The sequence below is a fragment of the Silurus meridionalis genome, chromosome 9 (genome assembly GCF_014805685.1).
Source record: "Silurus meridionalis isolate SWU-2019-XX chromosome 9, ASM1480568v1, whole genome shotgun sequence".
NCBI classification, from domain to species: Eukaryota; Metazoa; Chordata; class Actinopteri; order Siluriformes; family Siluridae; genus Silurus; species Silurus meridionalis.
Window position 1 is genome coordinate 10530578 of NC_060892.1, and position 14802 is coordinate 10545379.

General features: G+C 36.2%; 1 protein-coding gene across 1 annotated transcript in view; it reads left to right on the forward strand.

The window, feature by feature from the left end:
- The window catches only part of ntrk3b (neurotrophic tyrosine kinase, receptor, type 3b), a 137512-nt gene that overhangs the window by 91531 nt on the left and 31179 nt on the right, over nucleotides 1–14802 (forward strand). The window contains exon 12 of the mRNA XM_046858434.1: nucleotides 14603–14791. Within this exon, the coding sequence (XP_046714390.1) occupies nucleotides 14603–14791 (189 nt within the window). The remainder of the gene's footprint in view (nucleotides 1–14602; nucleotides 14792–14802) is intronic.

Genomic DNA, 14802 nt, shown 5'->3' on the forward strand with positions numbered 1-14802 from the left:
GCCACTGTATAAAGCGCAATTTCACTTCACTAGTGGTAAAGTTTCTGCTTCTTTTTTTTCACAATAAAGGCTCTTAGTGATGCTTTGCATTAAAATGACTCGTTCAATAGAGGATGGTTACTTGTTGAATTACAGAGCACAGGGGAGACGTTTTTTAAAAGGGCCAGTGTAATTTAATCGCTCATTAATTCTTTCTCTCATTTTAAGTCTCAGTGCTAATTCGTTATGATTCGACTCTTCAAACAGTTCATCGTTTTTTTCTTCTGCTCGCACTTAAAGCTATGATTAGCACCTGTAGTAAAAGTAGTTAACTAACTCATTCAACCTAGAAAATGATGCCAGTTAATTTAAGAAGCTAATATGAGCTGAAAAGGTGACACAGCCGAGGTCAATTGAGATGTCAGTCAAGGAAGTCAGATCAAATGAAAACAGTCCCCAGCTGGGACAGAAAAATAGGACACGTCAAATAGCTTACACGGCCACATAATAACGCTCCAAATTAACGCTCCTGTATTCCTTTATCACATTTACGCAGCGTTTACCACATAACAGGCTTTTTTATCTTATACTTTTCCGCATTTCACTTACAGACATTTGGATAACCCTGTATTGACTTTTTTAGTGTGCATACAGTATGTATGCAAACACAAATGACAAATCTACCGCGCTCTGAACGCAAAAACTGCGATCCTAAAAAAAGAACACGACACGTTGTCACAGGGGCGTATGCGAAACTGCTCTTATTTAACACAAGCGCTGTAGTGTTTGTTGAGCACTACTCTACGAAAAATGCATCCTGAAAATAGCTCTAATTGTTTGAATCCCAGATGTGGGTGGGAATCTCACTTGGTTTTTTTTCTATATCACAGAAAAGATGTCATCACACAATGTGTGTGTGTGTGTGCATGTGTGCATGCATGTGTGTGTGTGTTAGACAGGGCTCCCAGCTCCTGTCTTTTCTCTCTCGGGGATCAAACAAAAGGATTGCTCTGATTGTTAGCGACCTCTTTTTGATTGGCCCGTTCCTCCACTGGGAATACATGAACAATTCTGGCACTTTTTTATGTCCAAGCGCTTTCATTTGCTTTATTTTGATCTTCGGTGGTGGTAGGGGGTGTATTCTAATGAACATTACACAGAAAACTAAAAGATGAAATGTGCAAGACAGAGAGCAGGTGGGATAAACGTTTTTTATAATCAGGATAGTTAATAAAAAATGTGTGGTTGCTTATCATCTTGTCTCTCCCTCTAAATCTTTCAAGGAATTTGTCCCCTTTTTAGTAAAGAAGGAACTAGCTGAGTGTTTGAGGCAGTTTTTGGGAAATAAGCATTGAGCGTGTGGCTATTCAGAGCACATCTACAGCACGATTGCTTCTTATATATTCTATTTCTATTTCGTTTCTAAATACATCGAGAGCAATGCCATATGAAAAGCCAAGATGCATTTCATTGCATCAAAGATCCATTTCATCTTTTACATTGATCTTCCTTTTCAAGCTTTCTGAGGGCAACTTAGAGCTCCTGAAGTTCTTGTATGCCGAATACTTGACAAACAGTAGAAAACATTTTCTGATCTTTTTTCCAATCTTAAGCTGTCTTATTTGCACGAGTCTGTTCTTGTTGTAGCCATAGATTCCTGTTCTTGGCTGACAGCAGTGGACAGAAGTAATGCTTTTCTGTTTATCAAGGATGTAAAAAGTGCTTATTTGAGTTACTCTAGCCTTTTCGTCAGCTTGAACCAGTCTGTGCCATTCTCCTCTGACCTTTCTCATCAATAGAGCATTTCCATCTGCCAAACTGATTATCGACTTTTTGTTTGTTTGTTTGTTTGATTTTTGCATCTTTCTCTGTAAATTTTACAGTTCCAAGAAGATCAGCTAAAAAACTTAGAAATACTCAAATGAGTCAGTTTGACACTAACAACCCTGATACTGTTAAAGTCAGTGGCAAAATGGTGAATGGTCTTTTCAAGGCAGAGTTACAGTTGTGCTATTTTTTGGTTTCCATTATTTAAATTAATAATTGATGTAATGTGGCTTAGTTGGGTGTTTAAATTTAATACATGGTTTTCTATGTTTTTTTTTTTGTTTGTAATAAATTTTTCAAATCAGATGATTTTTATTTATTTTATTTATCTTTGAATGTATCCAATATTTAAACATTTTAATATAATTCAAGCATGAAAAAAAGCCAGACATATCTGTTATGTACATCGTGTACCTACATGACATTCCACATTGAGGGAGCCACTTGTGAGACGGCCTGATCAATTCGCAGGCCAAAACATGTCGATTTTTCCTTGGTGTAAGAGAGAAGAAAAGACACCTATGAAGACATCCTGTGACTTCCCCAAACTGAGAATTGCTAGAGAACAAATATGGTTTACAGCATTAGAGTTTCCAAGACTTTCATTAATCATTGAAAAGCAACAATTAAACAAGTATTTTAATTATTTTCACTTAAATAACATCACTTTAAAAAAATTATACATTTATTGTGATTGAACACACTTTTTTTGTAGCATCTTAATGCTATCTTGCTTGTAAGACGGTGGATATAAAATCTTTATTTTGAAACATGAGTGGTTTGGAATGATGCCACATTGGTAAGAGACTCTACAGTCAGATGATACAGTTATTTGTCTCGGTTTGTGCATAGCAAAAAAAGAACTTTCAAAAAGATTGCAAAGGAGAGCTGGAAGGTGTTCATGCAAAATAAGATGCAGAAAAGGATGCTGGCCAGGGCTTTATTGAAACAGCAAACGAGGGCTGTTTGCTTTCTCTCAAATGCAGATAAGCCTGAGGCAATGTTCCGCAGCCTCCACATTGAATATTTATATCACCACAAATAGGCTAAGGTGTGAATGTGGGTTTTATTGTGTGGCACTTTTAGATAGGCCAGTGCACATTTAAGGACTTCGAATTTTGCCATTTTTGATGATAAAAATGCTAGTTTATTTATTTCTATTGATTTTCGTTTATTTATTCAACAGATGCTTGTGTTTGAAGCAGCTTACACATGAAGTACGATCCAAATATAGCGCTACGACAAGAGCCAATTTTGATGCAGGAGTTACATGGGTATGCTTGCCTTTCAAAAATAGCTCAAGACAGCTGTATGAGTAAAGTGAGGAAACTTCATTTCAATGCTAATTGCTAAACAATACAATACAGTAGGTACAGACTGAACAGGTGAAGGAAAAACATATTAAAGGAGAAAAAAAACAGTAATTAAAAAGAAAATCATAATGAATGTCATACAATATACCACTGTGATGTGGTAAGAAAAGAAAGGGGTTTGACATGTTTCTTGAATGTTAAAATAGTCTGTACAATACTGGTGAAGGTCAGGATGTGGTTTAAGCACCCAGGAACCATGTATGAGAACTGTTGAAGTAAGACTTTGAAACATGTATCCTGCAGAAAAAGTCCAGATTTCTTTAAACAGGTACTAAACTTATTTGCAGCTTCTCTATGAATTAAAAGCTTCCCTACTATGACCAATAAAAAAATATAAACAAACAAAAAACAGAACTGTGAGATATTTATACAACTCAAGAAGCTAGAAATGATGGTCACCTATCTATACCAATTCAGCTAATGGTTTAATAGTAGCTAGCTAGACAATAGAGGCAATACATCTCATTTTACTGGGTGGGAAGGAGTATATTAGTTGATTGTGTGATTGATTCTGCATAGGACGGATCTGCTTTAAAAACAGCACTGCAACTGAATGAAAGGGCTTAATGTTAACAGTAGAGATGTCATTTTACTCTATAATTCTACTACTGCTGTTATTTCTTTAGGTATCATATTGTACCTATTTGAATGGTAAACAGATAAAAGGTGTCAAACGAAGAATCAACCTAAAGACCCCTATGAAAGGTTCATACTGTACAAAACTGCATAGCACCCTGCCTTCAGCCTTCAGTGAGTATCTGCCTACTTGGAGCCGAAGGTTGTCAGTTAGGCAGCAGGCATGTGATTGATTAAACCTCTGCAATGGAAATATTTTGGGGGGATATATCATCACCTTCTTTTTTTATGTTACCAGTGATGCATCTATACTGTTAACACACATTGTCCTGATTGTTTGTATTTTTTTAGCAACTTACACTTTGGTTTGATATTTTGAAATGGTTAATAATGTATTTTTGATCAAACCTAGGAACCTCTGCTCTACAGAGACCCTTAAAGAGAACCTTTTTTGCTTGCAAGGGAAACTTTTTTATTATTATTATAATTCTTTTTTAGGAATTTTTTCCTTTTTTGGATTGTTTGTAATTATGTTTATACTAAATTAGTAAAGCATAGGTAGGATCTTGCTTGAGGAGTGATATAAAAAATCCATTATATGTTAAAAAAATATATAATATTTTTAGTAATGAACAATCACATTCTACTGTAGTGTTGCCTCTAGTCATATTTCTTCTGAACCATCTGGATTCATGAAGCTGATTGATGATTTGCCATTATTTTTTCAAAAAAGCTTTTGTGGGATATCAATAAAATCTCTATGGCTATGATCAGTCATTTCCTTCTAGATGGTAACAATCCATTACAAAATAATGCATAAAAGATGGCGGGTTTTTGTTTGAAAAGTTGCCCTGCTTGTTTGTACATGCATGGCATGTTAGATAGTTTGGTTAATTACAGTTAATTCTATAATCTTGAACACACCTCCTTCCTTATCAAAAAAGTACATGTTTTTGACATGATATACTGTTTCAAATGTGCATGTATTTAAAAAGTATTGTATGATTAAGTAATAAATGAAGCTGTACTAATGAAATTAACTTGACAGCAGACTGTACGTATTTCAAACGACTCATCCAAATCAGCTTTGTAGATCTAGAAACCTTGCGGTATGCTGTTGAGTAATGTGATAATTTAAAGATTAGAGACACTCAGATTATGACAAACTTCATGTGCTTTTACAAGTCCCCATTTATTTTTTAATTGCTTATCACTTCTATACAGTTTGCAAATCTGAGGGTTTAGGTGTGTGTGTGTGTGTGTGTGTGTGTGTGTGTGTGTGTGTGTGTGTGTGTGTGTGTGAGTGTGTCCTTCACAAAATCTTGGTGCAACCCAGTTAAAAATCTTACAGTGTTCTAGCTGCATATCTTTTACTACAGCTTCATCCTCTGAGGGAAAAAAATGCTGAGACAATGCTTCCTACAGCCACCTGCACTGCTACTTGAGTAGACTCAAACAATAATTACATTTGCTTTCGGCCTGACGACTGATTGAGCCCATTATCCTAACCCAAATTCAGCGTGACACTGGCTCACCTCTCCGATTGGATCTGCTACAGCTGTATTTTTAGACCTTGCTAGGCCATGTGTGTATTGGGAGATTTTATTTGGCTATGTATGAGCTGTGCTGTGTTCGTGTGTGTGTGTGTGTGTGTGTGTGTGTGTGTGTGTGTGTGTGTGTGTGTGTGTGTGATTAAAGTTATTTTCCTTTCATTCTGGCCAACATGCAATTTGATTTCAACACAGAAAGGGAGTCATCTACTATTCAACTTACCTATTATTGTATGTCCCAGTTGTAGAAGATGATCTGATATAAGAGCATTACATGAGGAAGAAGCGTGTCTTATGAAGGAACAATCTCCAGCCAAGGTCATTTTCACACTTTGGTTTGATTACAGGTGTCTGGAATTGCTTGATTTTACATTTATAAAATCTTATGTTTTTGGGATGCAGGTTTGCCAAAATTGCAGGTACTGGGATCATCTAATTGCAGTTTTGTTTGTGGATATAATACCTTTTTTTTGCAATGGTGTCAGTGCAAGCACTGCAAAGGTGAGCTGATTACAGCACTCTACTCCTATTAAAGTGTAGCTTCATATATCAATATACTAACCATAACAGCCCTTTTCCGCACCACCATCAAACATTAAGCGGAAGGCAATTTGACAAGTTAAACCAATCACAATAAATGGCATAGAGTGTTGAGAGCAGATAGTTTCAAGACACAGTGTGGACAGCATCATGTCTCAGTCACTCTAAGAAGTGTGCTTCAGACCACCATTTAAAAAAGAATTGGCTTTTGTAAAGCTACTTTGTTACCGTGTCTATTGTCTAATCTAGCAAACTAAATGAGTTAAATTAAAATAAACCATTTCTTCCTGATTGTGGGACCATTATGACCACTTTCTAATTGTGCGTCATTTTAAATGGGGGGCAGGCACAAGGCTGATGGAATGTAGCACAATTGTAGTGTATGCAAATGAATTAGCATATTACTATGTTAATCAGCAAATAATGGATAGCTCCTAGTTTAGAATTAACCTCAACTGGCTACCGAGAAGGATCCTGCAACCAGTAAACATACTGTTGTAGCAAAAGCAGCATGAAAAGTGGGCACATGCCAACTTAAAATGGATGCCACATTTAATCTGTTTAATACAAGCTAAAATAGAAAGTGAAGTTGTGGTGCCTGTTAATGAATATTTGCAGTTCCCGCAGAAATTTCCTGCAATCACTTTTTATTGTATAAAATGTAAGGCTGACAAATATGCAAACATGAGCTTGATAGTAAACAGATGCATATTTCACTACAATTAATGTACCTAGAAAGGACAAATATTTCCCTTTAATACTTCATATAACCTTTAAATCAAACTAAAGTTAAAGCTTGAAAAGGCCAGTACAATTAACTGATAAATAATTAAATTCATCTATCTCGCCAATGGTATTTACTACTGGTGTCCTCAGGCCCTCCTACCTGAAGCATTTTATTTTACCAGACACACAATTCACATGATTTAATTAACTGCACATTGGTGAGAATCTTGAAGAGAATACTGCAAAACAGTGTCAGATAATTAATTGCCAGCAAAATACCAAATTGTCAGGCATTGTAAGCACAATATAAGCTAAAGACCTATGCCTTTGTTAAGGATGTTAACTTAAAGCTTTTTGAATGTTTTCACAGACTGATGTTCATCTTTGTTGTGATTAAGCAGTGTGCAAGTCCACGTACAGTGCAGTGCCTCTAACAAAACAATAAAAGGCAAATAAATATGCCTGGTTAGATTATTAGCAGTAAGTAACTTTAACAGTTATGCTAGTATAAAGTGTATTATAAACAGTCCTTGTGCAGCATTTTTTTTTCAATGTTTCATTCATTTCGTTCCACAGACATTAGTTTCTCGACATTAGAATTTGATGGCGAATCCGGTCATCCAGGCATCTGTAGCTGTTATTCTTTGTTCCAAAAAACTCTACAACAGATCTCATAGATCACTTACTGACAAGTGATGTCCAAAGCCGTTCATAACTCAATCCCACAGGCCTGACCTTCTGTATCTTAGCCCATAAAAAATTGAGCATTGGTCATGGTGGATAGCCCTGGTCCACACTGTGATCCAGTCCCTAAATTCACAATTTTATTTTTGTTATACATTTGTATAAACTTTGATGTCCATTGCCTGGAGATTACAAGAAACAGCGTTCATTTAGTCTTTACTTTTGTACATAAGGAACCTTAAGGAAAAATAACATTAATGTCCCTATACTGTGCCTTTTTAACAAAACTTTTACAAATGATTCATTTACACAAATGTACTATAAGTAGTTTTTGGAGTAAAGGCACAAAAGGCACGAAAGGTGCGCACTTATGAATCACCCCAGTGACAGGTTGAGGTATAATTAGTTTCTTATATTTCCCCACGCAAGAAAAAATGTTAATGATGCCAACACCAGAGCCTAAAAGATCTCACACTTGACTTCAGTATGAGCTTTACAGTGTTATAACTTGGTTTACATGCATTTGATTAGACTAACCTTCAGCTAACCATGCTTAGGATTTTATATTAAATAATGTATGATCTTATTTTATAACTTAATGTACAGAAAATAGTTTTAATGGTGCTCAGTCCTAATTCAGTTGCATTTGAATACATAGCATATGAAATATTAATTATTTATATATTCCTGTGGCATATGGATTTGTTATTCCGCTATATTGTTAGCCTCATTAACATTAAAGAGAGGATTCTCTGCCCGAATAGCAGCCAGAATGCAAACCTAAAAGAGTCAGAGAACATCAAGAACAAATGCCCTGCTTGGCCTGCATGCCACCAGAAGCCTGTAGCATATGCTCTCATTTCCAAAAACCTCAAGTGATATTTATAGTGGAAGGTAATAACAGCATGAAATGCGCATATCATAGCATGCTGCTGGTTCAAATGTTGCATCACAACACCTTCTCTCTTTAGATGTACACTGCATCCAAGATCATGACAATTTTAAAGATGACAGTGTCATCCAAAAGCGTTTTGATTGGCACTGGCATAGCAGTCAGATTAATTTCATGCCAAAGAAGTGCTACACATAGAACAAACCTGCTTAAGCTCTCAACCCAATGAAATAAATAAAAAATAAAGCTGGCAAATAAGTTTGCCTAGGTTTTTGAAATTGCTGGATTTTTAAAGAAACAAAGTAGAAGCCTCTGGCACTAAGTGTTCCAAACTGCTGAAGACGGAGTTTTGCTACATTCCGCATTCTTAAAATTCATAAAGAGAGCTGATGCAAGAACAAACAATAAATGATATAAAAATTGCAAACACTTGCGCTCTCTGACAATAGAATCATGTACCTGCTTTTTGAAAAATGAGACAATTGTCGATGTGTAATTGTCACCAATCAATTGGATTATATCTAAAATCATGCATAGTAGTATTACGTATATTTATGACTAAACATGTGAGTGCCTGCTATGTGATGAATAAATATTTGATTATTTGATATACTGAAAGGATAAAGTGATGTTTTTGTCTTAACATCAAATAACCTTAGAGCACCTTTAAAGGCTAAGAGAAAGATGTATCTGGTCTTTTCCTGTTCTCATTACTGCTTAAAAAATCAGTCAGAAGCTTCAGAAACGTATTATTTCACAGGATATGATTCTTGCTTTGAAATGACACTCCTTCCTGACTACAGATCACATACACATTCCAATGATAATACCAGTGAAAATGAGCTTTCTGATTGAATGAGCCTGACTATGCCTTTGGAATGTGCAATGTAAAATCCTGATGCATGATTTCCTCCCTGCTATTTGTAGAAATTGCTCCATCGGCACCATATTCGTCTACAGTTTAAGCACGCAATCTCTGAGACCTGTGTGTATATGTTTTGTTGTTTTGGTGCTGGTATGGTGGCCTTTGAGTGGGACTCAGTGAAGGGAGTTTGCTCCGCTCTGATGGAGCAGCTGAGTTTTAGGGCATTTCCGAGGTCTGATCGATGGTGACTTTACAGTGGCCAGCACTACTATCTCAATTTTCTCTCTCTCTCTCTCTCTCTCTCTCTCTCTCTCTCTCTCTCTCTCCTTTCCTCTGAGCTGGTAATAAAAGGTAAATGTTTAATGCCCTGAGCTCAATTGGTGTACACCACCCAGCTGCCTAGAGCAATGCTGTATTATCAGGTTTCTAGCACCTTTCTGTACTGCTGGCCGCCGAGTGACTGATGACACCTGAATATAACCTCCATCACTTTAATGCCGACATAAGCAGAGGACTTGAATCCCTCCTGCTGAAAAAAAAGTTATTGCTTTCTAGCAATTCGCTATTTTTACAGGGCATTTAATGCACATTGCATATGATTTTTAGCAATTTGCTTATGCACTGCTGGGCAAAAAAAATATATCAAAATAACTCTTGAATGCTCTTAACAACAAATCAATAGTCAGGAAATGAGCAAGAATGAAACAAATGCACTTCTGAGATCTTCTGTGCCACCATTCCATTATTTAATTTAACTGTTTGTGGAAAGGTAAAAACAAGATATTTGACTTATAGGGTTTTATTTTACACACAGGTAAAAACATAATAATGATTAAAATCCTTAAAATAGTAAATAGTAAAATAAACACAAACAAGAAACACTGGCATTTTTGAAGGCTCATTATTATTTGGTTATGTGCTACACCTCATGCAGTTAATGAAATCTCTTTGCTAAGAGTAATAAACTGATTCAGGGGAAGATCTAGTCATCAAGGGGGGAGATCTACACTATTTGTTTAATTTCCTGACCCGGGATTTGTTATTAAAACCAAATGCTTGGTCCATTTGTTTTTGCCCAGAAGTGTACACTTATATTTAACCCTCTTTAGTTAGATTTGACTTCTTTTTATTTATGCTCGACATCACTCTTACACTTGTCAGCACTCTCTCATTACCATTTTACGACCCACAGCCAGTTATTAACTATGCCACTCGAGAAGTGTAACACGTGCATAGATGGAGCTCTTGATATTGGTTAATTCTCTGTTTAATACAATGAACAAGGATTTTCCGAATTCCATTTTGATTTTCTTTTGACCGTATCCTATCTGATAAAACGTTTACGTTTTTTTTCACCTTCACGTCTTATTCATCTCGTTGACACAGCACCCCTAAGGCTGTTGCGCAACACTTCTGAGACAAACCATTACCAGCTGAAATGCACACACTCCAGATTTAGATTTTATGTGAACCGATATGCGCTCCCTGCCCTCCCTTATGTCTCGAATGCATTTTACATCGCCATAAACGAAATGAACAATTGCACTGATGGAGAGAACATAAATTTTCCGAGGCCTCCTTGATGAAAGACGGTAAATATTGATGTCCTCCCAAGACGTCTAACTGGAAACAGAGAAACATTTAGTATAACAGTAAAGCTTAAAATACTGTACACTATAATATATAGCCTATGCATTTATCTTGTAAATGTATATTTACATTTCAGGATAAAAATGACACCCATTCTGCATTGCCAATAAATGTGCTGTATCCTCTGGGAAATATTAGAAAAAAAAAAAAAAACATTCTACACTTTTTTCACAATCTTTTGTTTATTAAACATAATTTTATGTCACTAATAGTAAACTGTAATACATGAACATATTGATTGTAAATCTTTATTTAACAACCTCTTCACAGAACTATTACACCAAATGGGAAAATTTTATATATAAAGTTTAATAATAATATTGTGGCTTTGTTGACTGTCGCATATTTATTATAATTGTCTTTAGTTTATATTTATATTATCCCATTTCATTATCTAAATTAACAGACAATGTGTGTTAATATAAATAGGAGCAATAGGAGGCACATTTTAAAAGACATCATGCAAAAAAAGAAACCACAGGATATTTGGTTGAGGCTACTGTTTTTATACTATCATGCAGGCTTAAACAAATTGGTGAATATGAAAGAGACAAAAAAAAAAGTATGCAGCTTTCTTAATAACTGCCTGATCAGGTTTAATTTGTGCATTTTGGGAAACATCTCAAAATAAATTAATTAGGATATAACTCAGGCATGTACAAACAAAAATAATAACTGCATAATGGCATATTGTTATGGTAGAAAACAAAAAGTGTCAGTTCAGGCCATTCACAAGGTTATAATTTAAATAAATAACATTCAGACAAAAATTATGCACCACAGTTTTATACCACTGGCAGTGCTTTAATAGAGAGAAAAGTCACATCACCTCCTATCACAATTTCAGGAAGTAAAGATAAATCTTTTAATTATTTTTAACACTTACTAATACAAAAAAATTGAAAATGAGATTCCCTCAGACTATGCAAATAAAGTTGAACGAACCAATGTTAGAAACAAATTTACTGAAATCGTTTTTCATTTCTTCATTTATTTAAGGGTGATGTTTTTGGCAAATGAATAGCACCTAGAAAACACCAAAACACTACATTAATTTGTTTTAATTTATTTGAATTCGGAGTAAGTTAAATTTAAGAAATCTTTCTGATCTAGCTTATTCCATGATTACTTTTTTCCGGGTAAAAAAGAAAAGAAAAAAAAACACACACAGGCTTTTCAATATTCTTTTTAGTTTATTCAGGTCAATTTAATGCAGAGTGGCATTTGAATAAAAAAATTCAGAAGGTATTCTCATGAGTGTCCATGGTATAGATTTCAAAAGCACAACATGACTAATAACACCGCTATGGCTTATTTTTTCCCCTTGTTTAATTAAGGTCAAAGAATTCACCACAAGTTTTTACTTATTTATGACCTGATTCACTATTTCTACCAATACTTGTGGCTGCTTTCCCCATTTAATTAAGGATGAGGTCTCTGTGAGCTGGATTCACAATTTTTAAGCCACCCTGATGAGAGCAGAGAGAAACATTGAGTGCCACGTTGTTACTCGGGTTAAGTGGTTTTCTTGGGGGCAGTGACCAGTTCGAGGTCAAGTGCTGTAGAACTGCCATTTCACTGGGACAGGGTCAGAGTGCTGTAGAGAAGTTGGACTAGTCTCATCTCAACATGCTGCAGAGATGCAGCATCACAGTGAATGTAAATTAGGCAGGAAACCATAGGCATGCAATTTCCTCTGAGCTTCCTGGAGATTCCTGACCAATCAAAAAGTACTTACACTGTAAGGGCCATTGAAAATTGCATTATACCACATATTAATAGGCAGGGATTTGCCAACATTTTTTCCAGGAAAAAAATACCAGTGGGCTAAATTTGTTAAAAAAGAACGTTTTTATTTCTTCCTTTTTTTTATTTTTATTGAACTCTCCTGTTGTTTTTCTGTAATTGGTTTGTCTCACCACGGTCATATTTTCCCCATGTGAAGAAGCTGCAGTTTACAGTGTGCTTAGTAGTAAACATAGATGAGTGCCTAAGGGGTTTGCATGAATCAGAATGTGCATCTTGGCTACAGATTGCATGGAAATGTTTTGAAAAGGTTTTTGGTGCTATAAAGGCGGAAGGTAGAATCAATATAGCCAAGAAGGGGCGGACTTTCCATTAAAGTCGCACTTAATTTCAGGATGGTCTATGAGAAAGATAGTCAATCAAATAGCAGAGTCACTGGAGCGCAGTTTTACTTTGGGTGAAAACTAACAGCTCGCAAGAACCAGATACAAATTTCACTTGGGGTTAAAGCTTAGCAGCTAGTACATAAAGGGTTGGAAGAGCGTGAGATATTCTAGAGAAACATGCACCTGTGTCATATTTTTGGAAGCAAACACCACTATAAACAATATATAACAATACAACTATGTATTACAGAGAAAATTTGTTTGTAAATCAGATTTGCGGCTCTGTCATCTTAAAGCATATTGTGGCGACTCGCCGCCGCGTCGGGCTGAACACAGACACGGGAGAGCTTAAATTGGGGTTAAGTGTCTTTATTGGGGACCATAAGTGAGGGTAAAGGGGAAGGGTAATAGTTCTAATGTCTCTTCCGTCTCTTCCGGCCACGCGGGTGCGAGCCCAAGGTTCTTCAACTCACTGTCCTCCCGGCTGGCTTTTATACGCCTCGCCGGCTTTGAAGACACTGATGAGCCGCCAGTCGCAAGGACGCCACGCCTCCTCGTTTGCTGCGCTGGGCTGCGCCACCTCAGCGTGCTCCTTCCGCACTCTGCTGATGGCTATGTTCGGAGCGCTTGCCCCTCTTGGCTCCTGAGGTGGAGGCCCGTCGTCACTTTATTTGGAATTGAATCTCTGCGTGTGTGTTTGTTAGTGTTATTACATTATACGACAGTAATGTTTAATGCCTGATTCTGATTCTAAAAGTTGTTCCAGCTTTAAGATATTATTTTCCCCTCACTAATATACTTAAAATAACAAATCCATGCATCACGTAACTAATGCTACTAAGAATAATACTGTATGTGAAAATGTGCATTATTGATTTGCTTTAATAAACCAGAAACAAATTACTGAGTATGCTCAGGTACATATGGTCTGTAGAACTAATTCTGATTCTAATATATAATATAGTGTACATAGTTATTACATTTTATTCACAATCCTATCATTTATTTTATTCTATAATCTAAGCAAAGGGAAATGTCATGAACCAGATGACACTGTAAATCAGGGTATTGTAAATGATTGTTTGTGTGTGTGTGTTTTTGTGTGTGAGAGAGAGTTACAGAGATCAAGTGTTGTGTTCTTGGGCGGCCATGTTTTTCAAGGCCAAGGTGTGCTCTGGGAAGTAGAGTTCATAGATTGCATGGATTTATTATACATTTATCTTTAATGCACAATAAGTTTGTGGTTCGCTCTTTTTAACTGACTGCCTGCTTAATATTGGTGGTAACTCAGTTTAAATTGTTTTATCCTGGGTAAACTGTGTCAAATGTGACATGACAAAGTCTACAATCTAAATAAATAGATTTTTAAAATGTAAATTTGGATTGAACGTTTTGGAACGAGTGTCTAATGTTAGTTTATTTCAGTCTGTACTACTTGTTTTAACTTTAGAAAGACAGGAAAGTCTAAATGATGAAGGATTATGCACTGATGTTGCACTGTAACATGACAATCAGGGTTTCATGAGAGAAAAAAAGAAAGGCTCGTGAAAGAAATTCTTTGCTGTGATAAAATAAGTGATATTAACTTGTTCTATGGACATACCACCAAAATATAAAACATTTTTTTATGATTTTGAGTTTGCCAAATCAGGTCGAACTGTTATACTGCTCCATTGTTCATTGTTTTCTTCAAAAGACATGCCCAGTCATGTTTTATTATTTGCTGATGTAATGGTACACTGTCACAAACCTTATTGTCTTCATTGTTCCTCTGAAATGCATTTGAAATGTCCTGTTTTTTTATCCAGGGCCTGTAGCAGTGATCAGCGGGGAGGAAGACTCCGCCAGTCCACTTCATCATGTCAATCATGGAATCATCACGCCCTGCACTCTGGACGCGGGTCCTGATGCCGTGGTGATTGGAATGAGTCGTATTCCCGTGTTGGAGAATCCGCAATATTTCCGGCATGGACACAACTGTAACAAACCAACCACCCGTGAGTCAGCT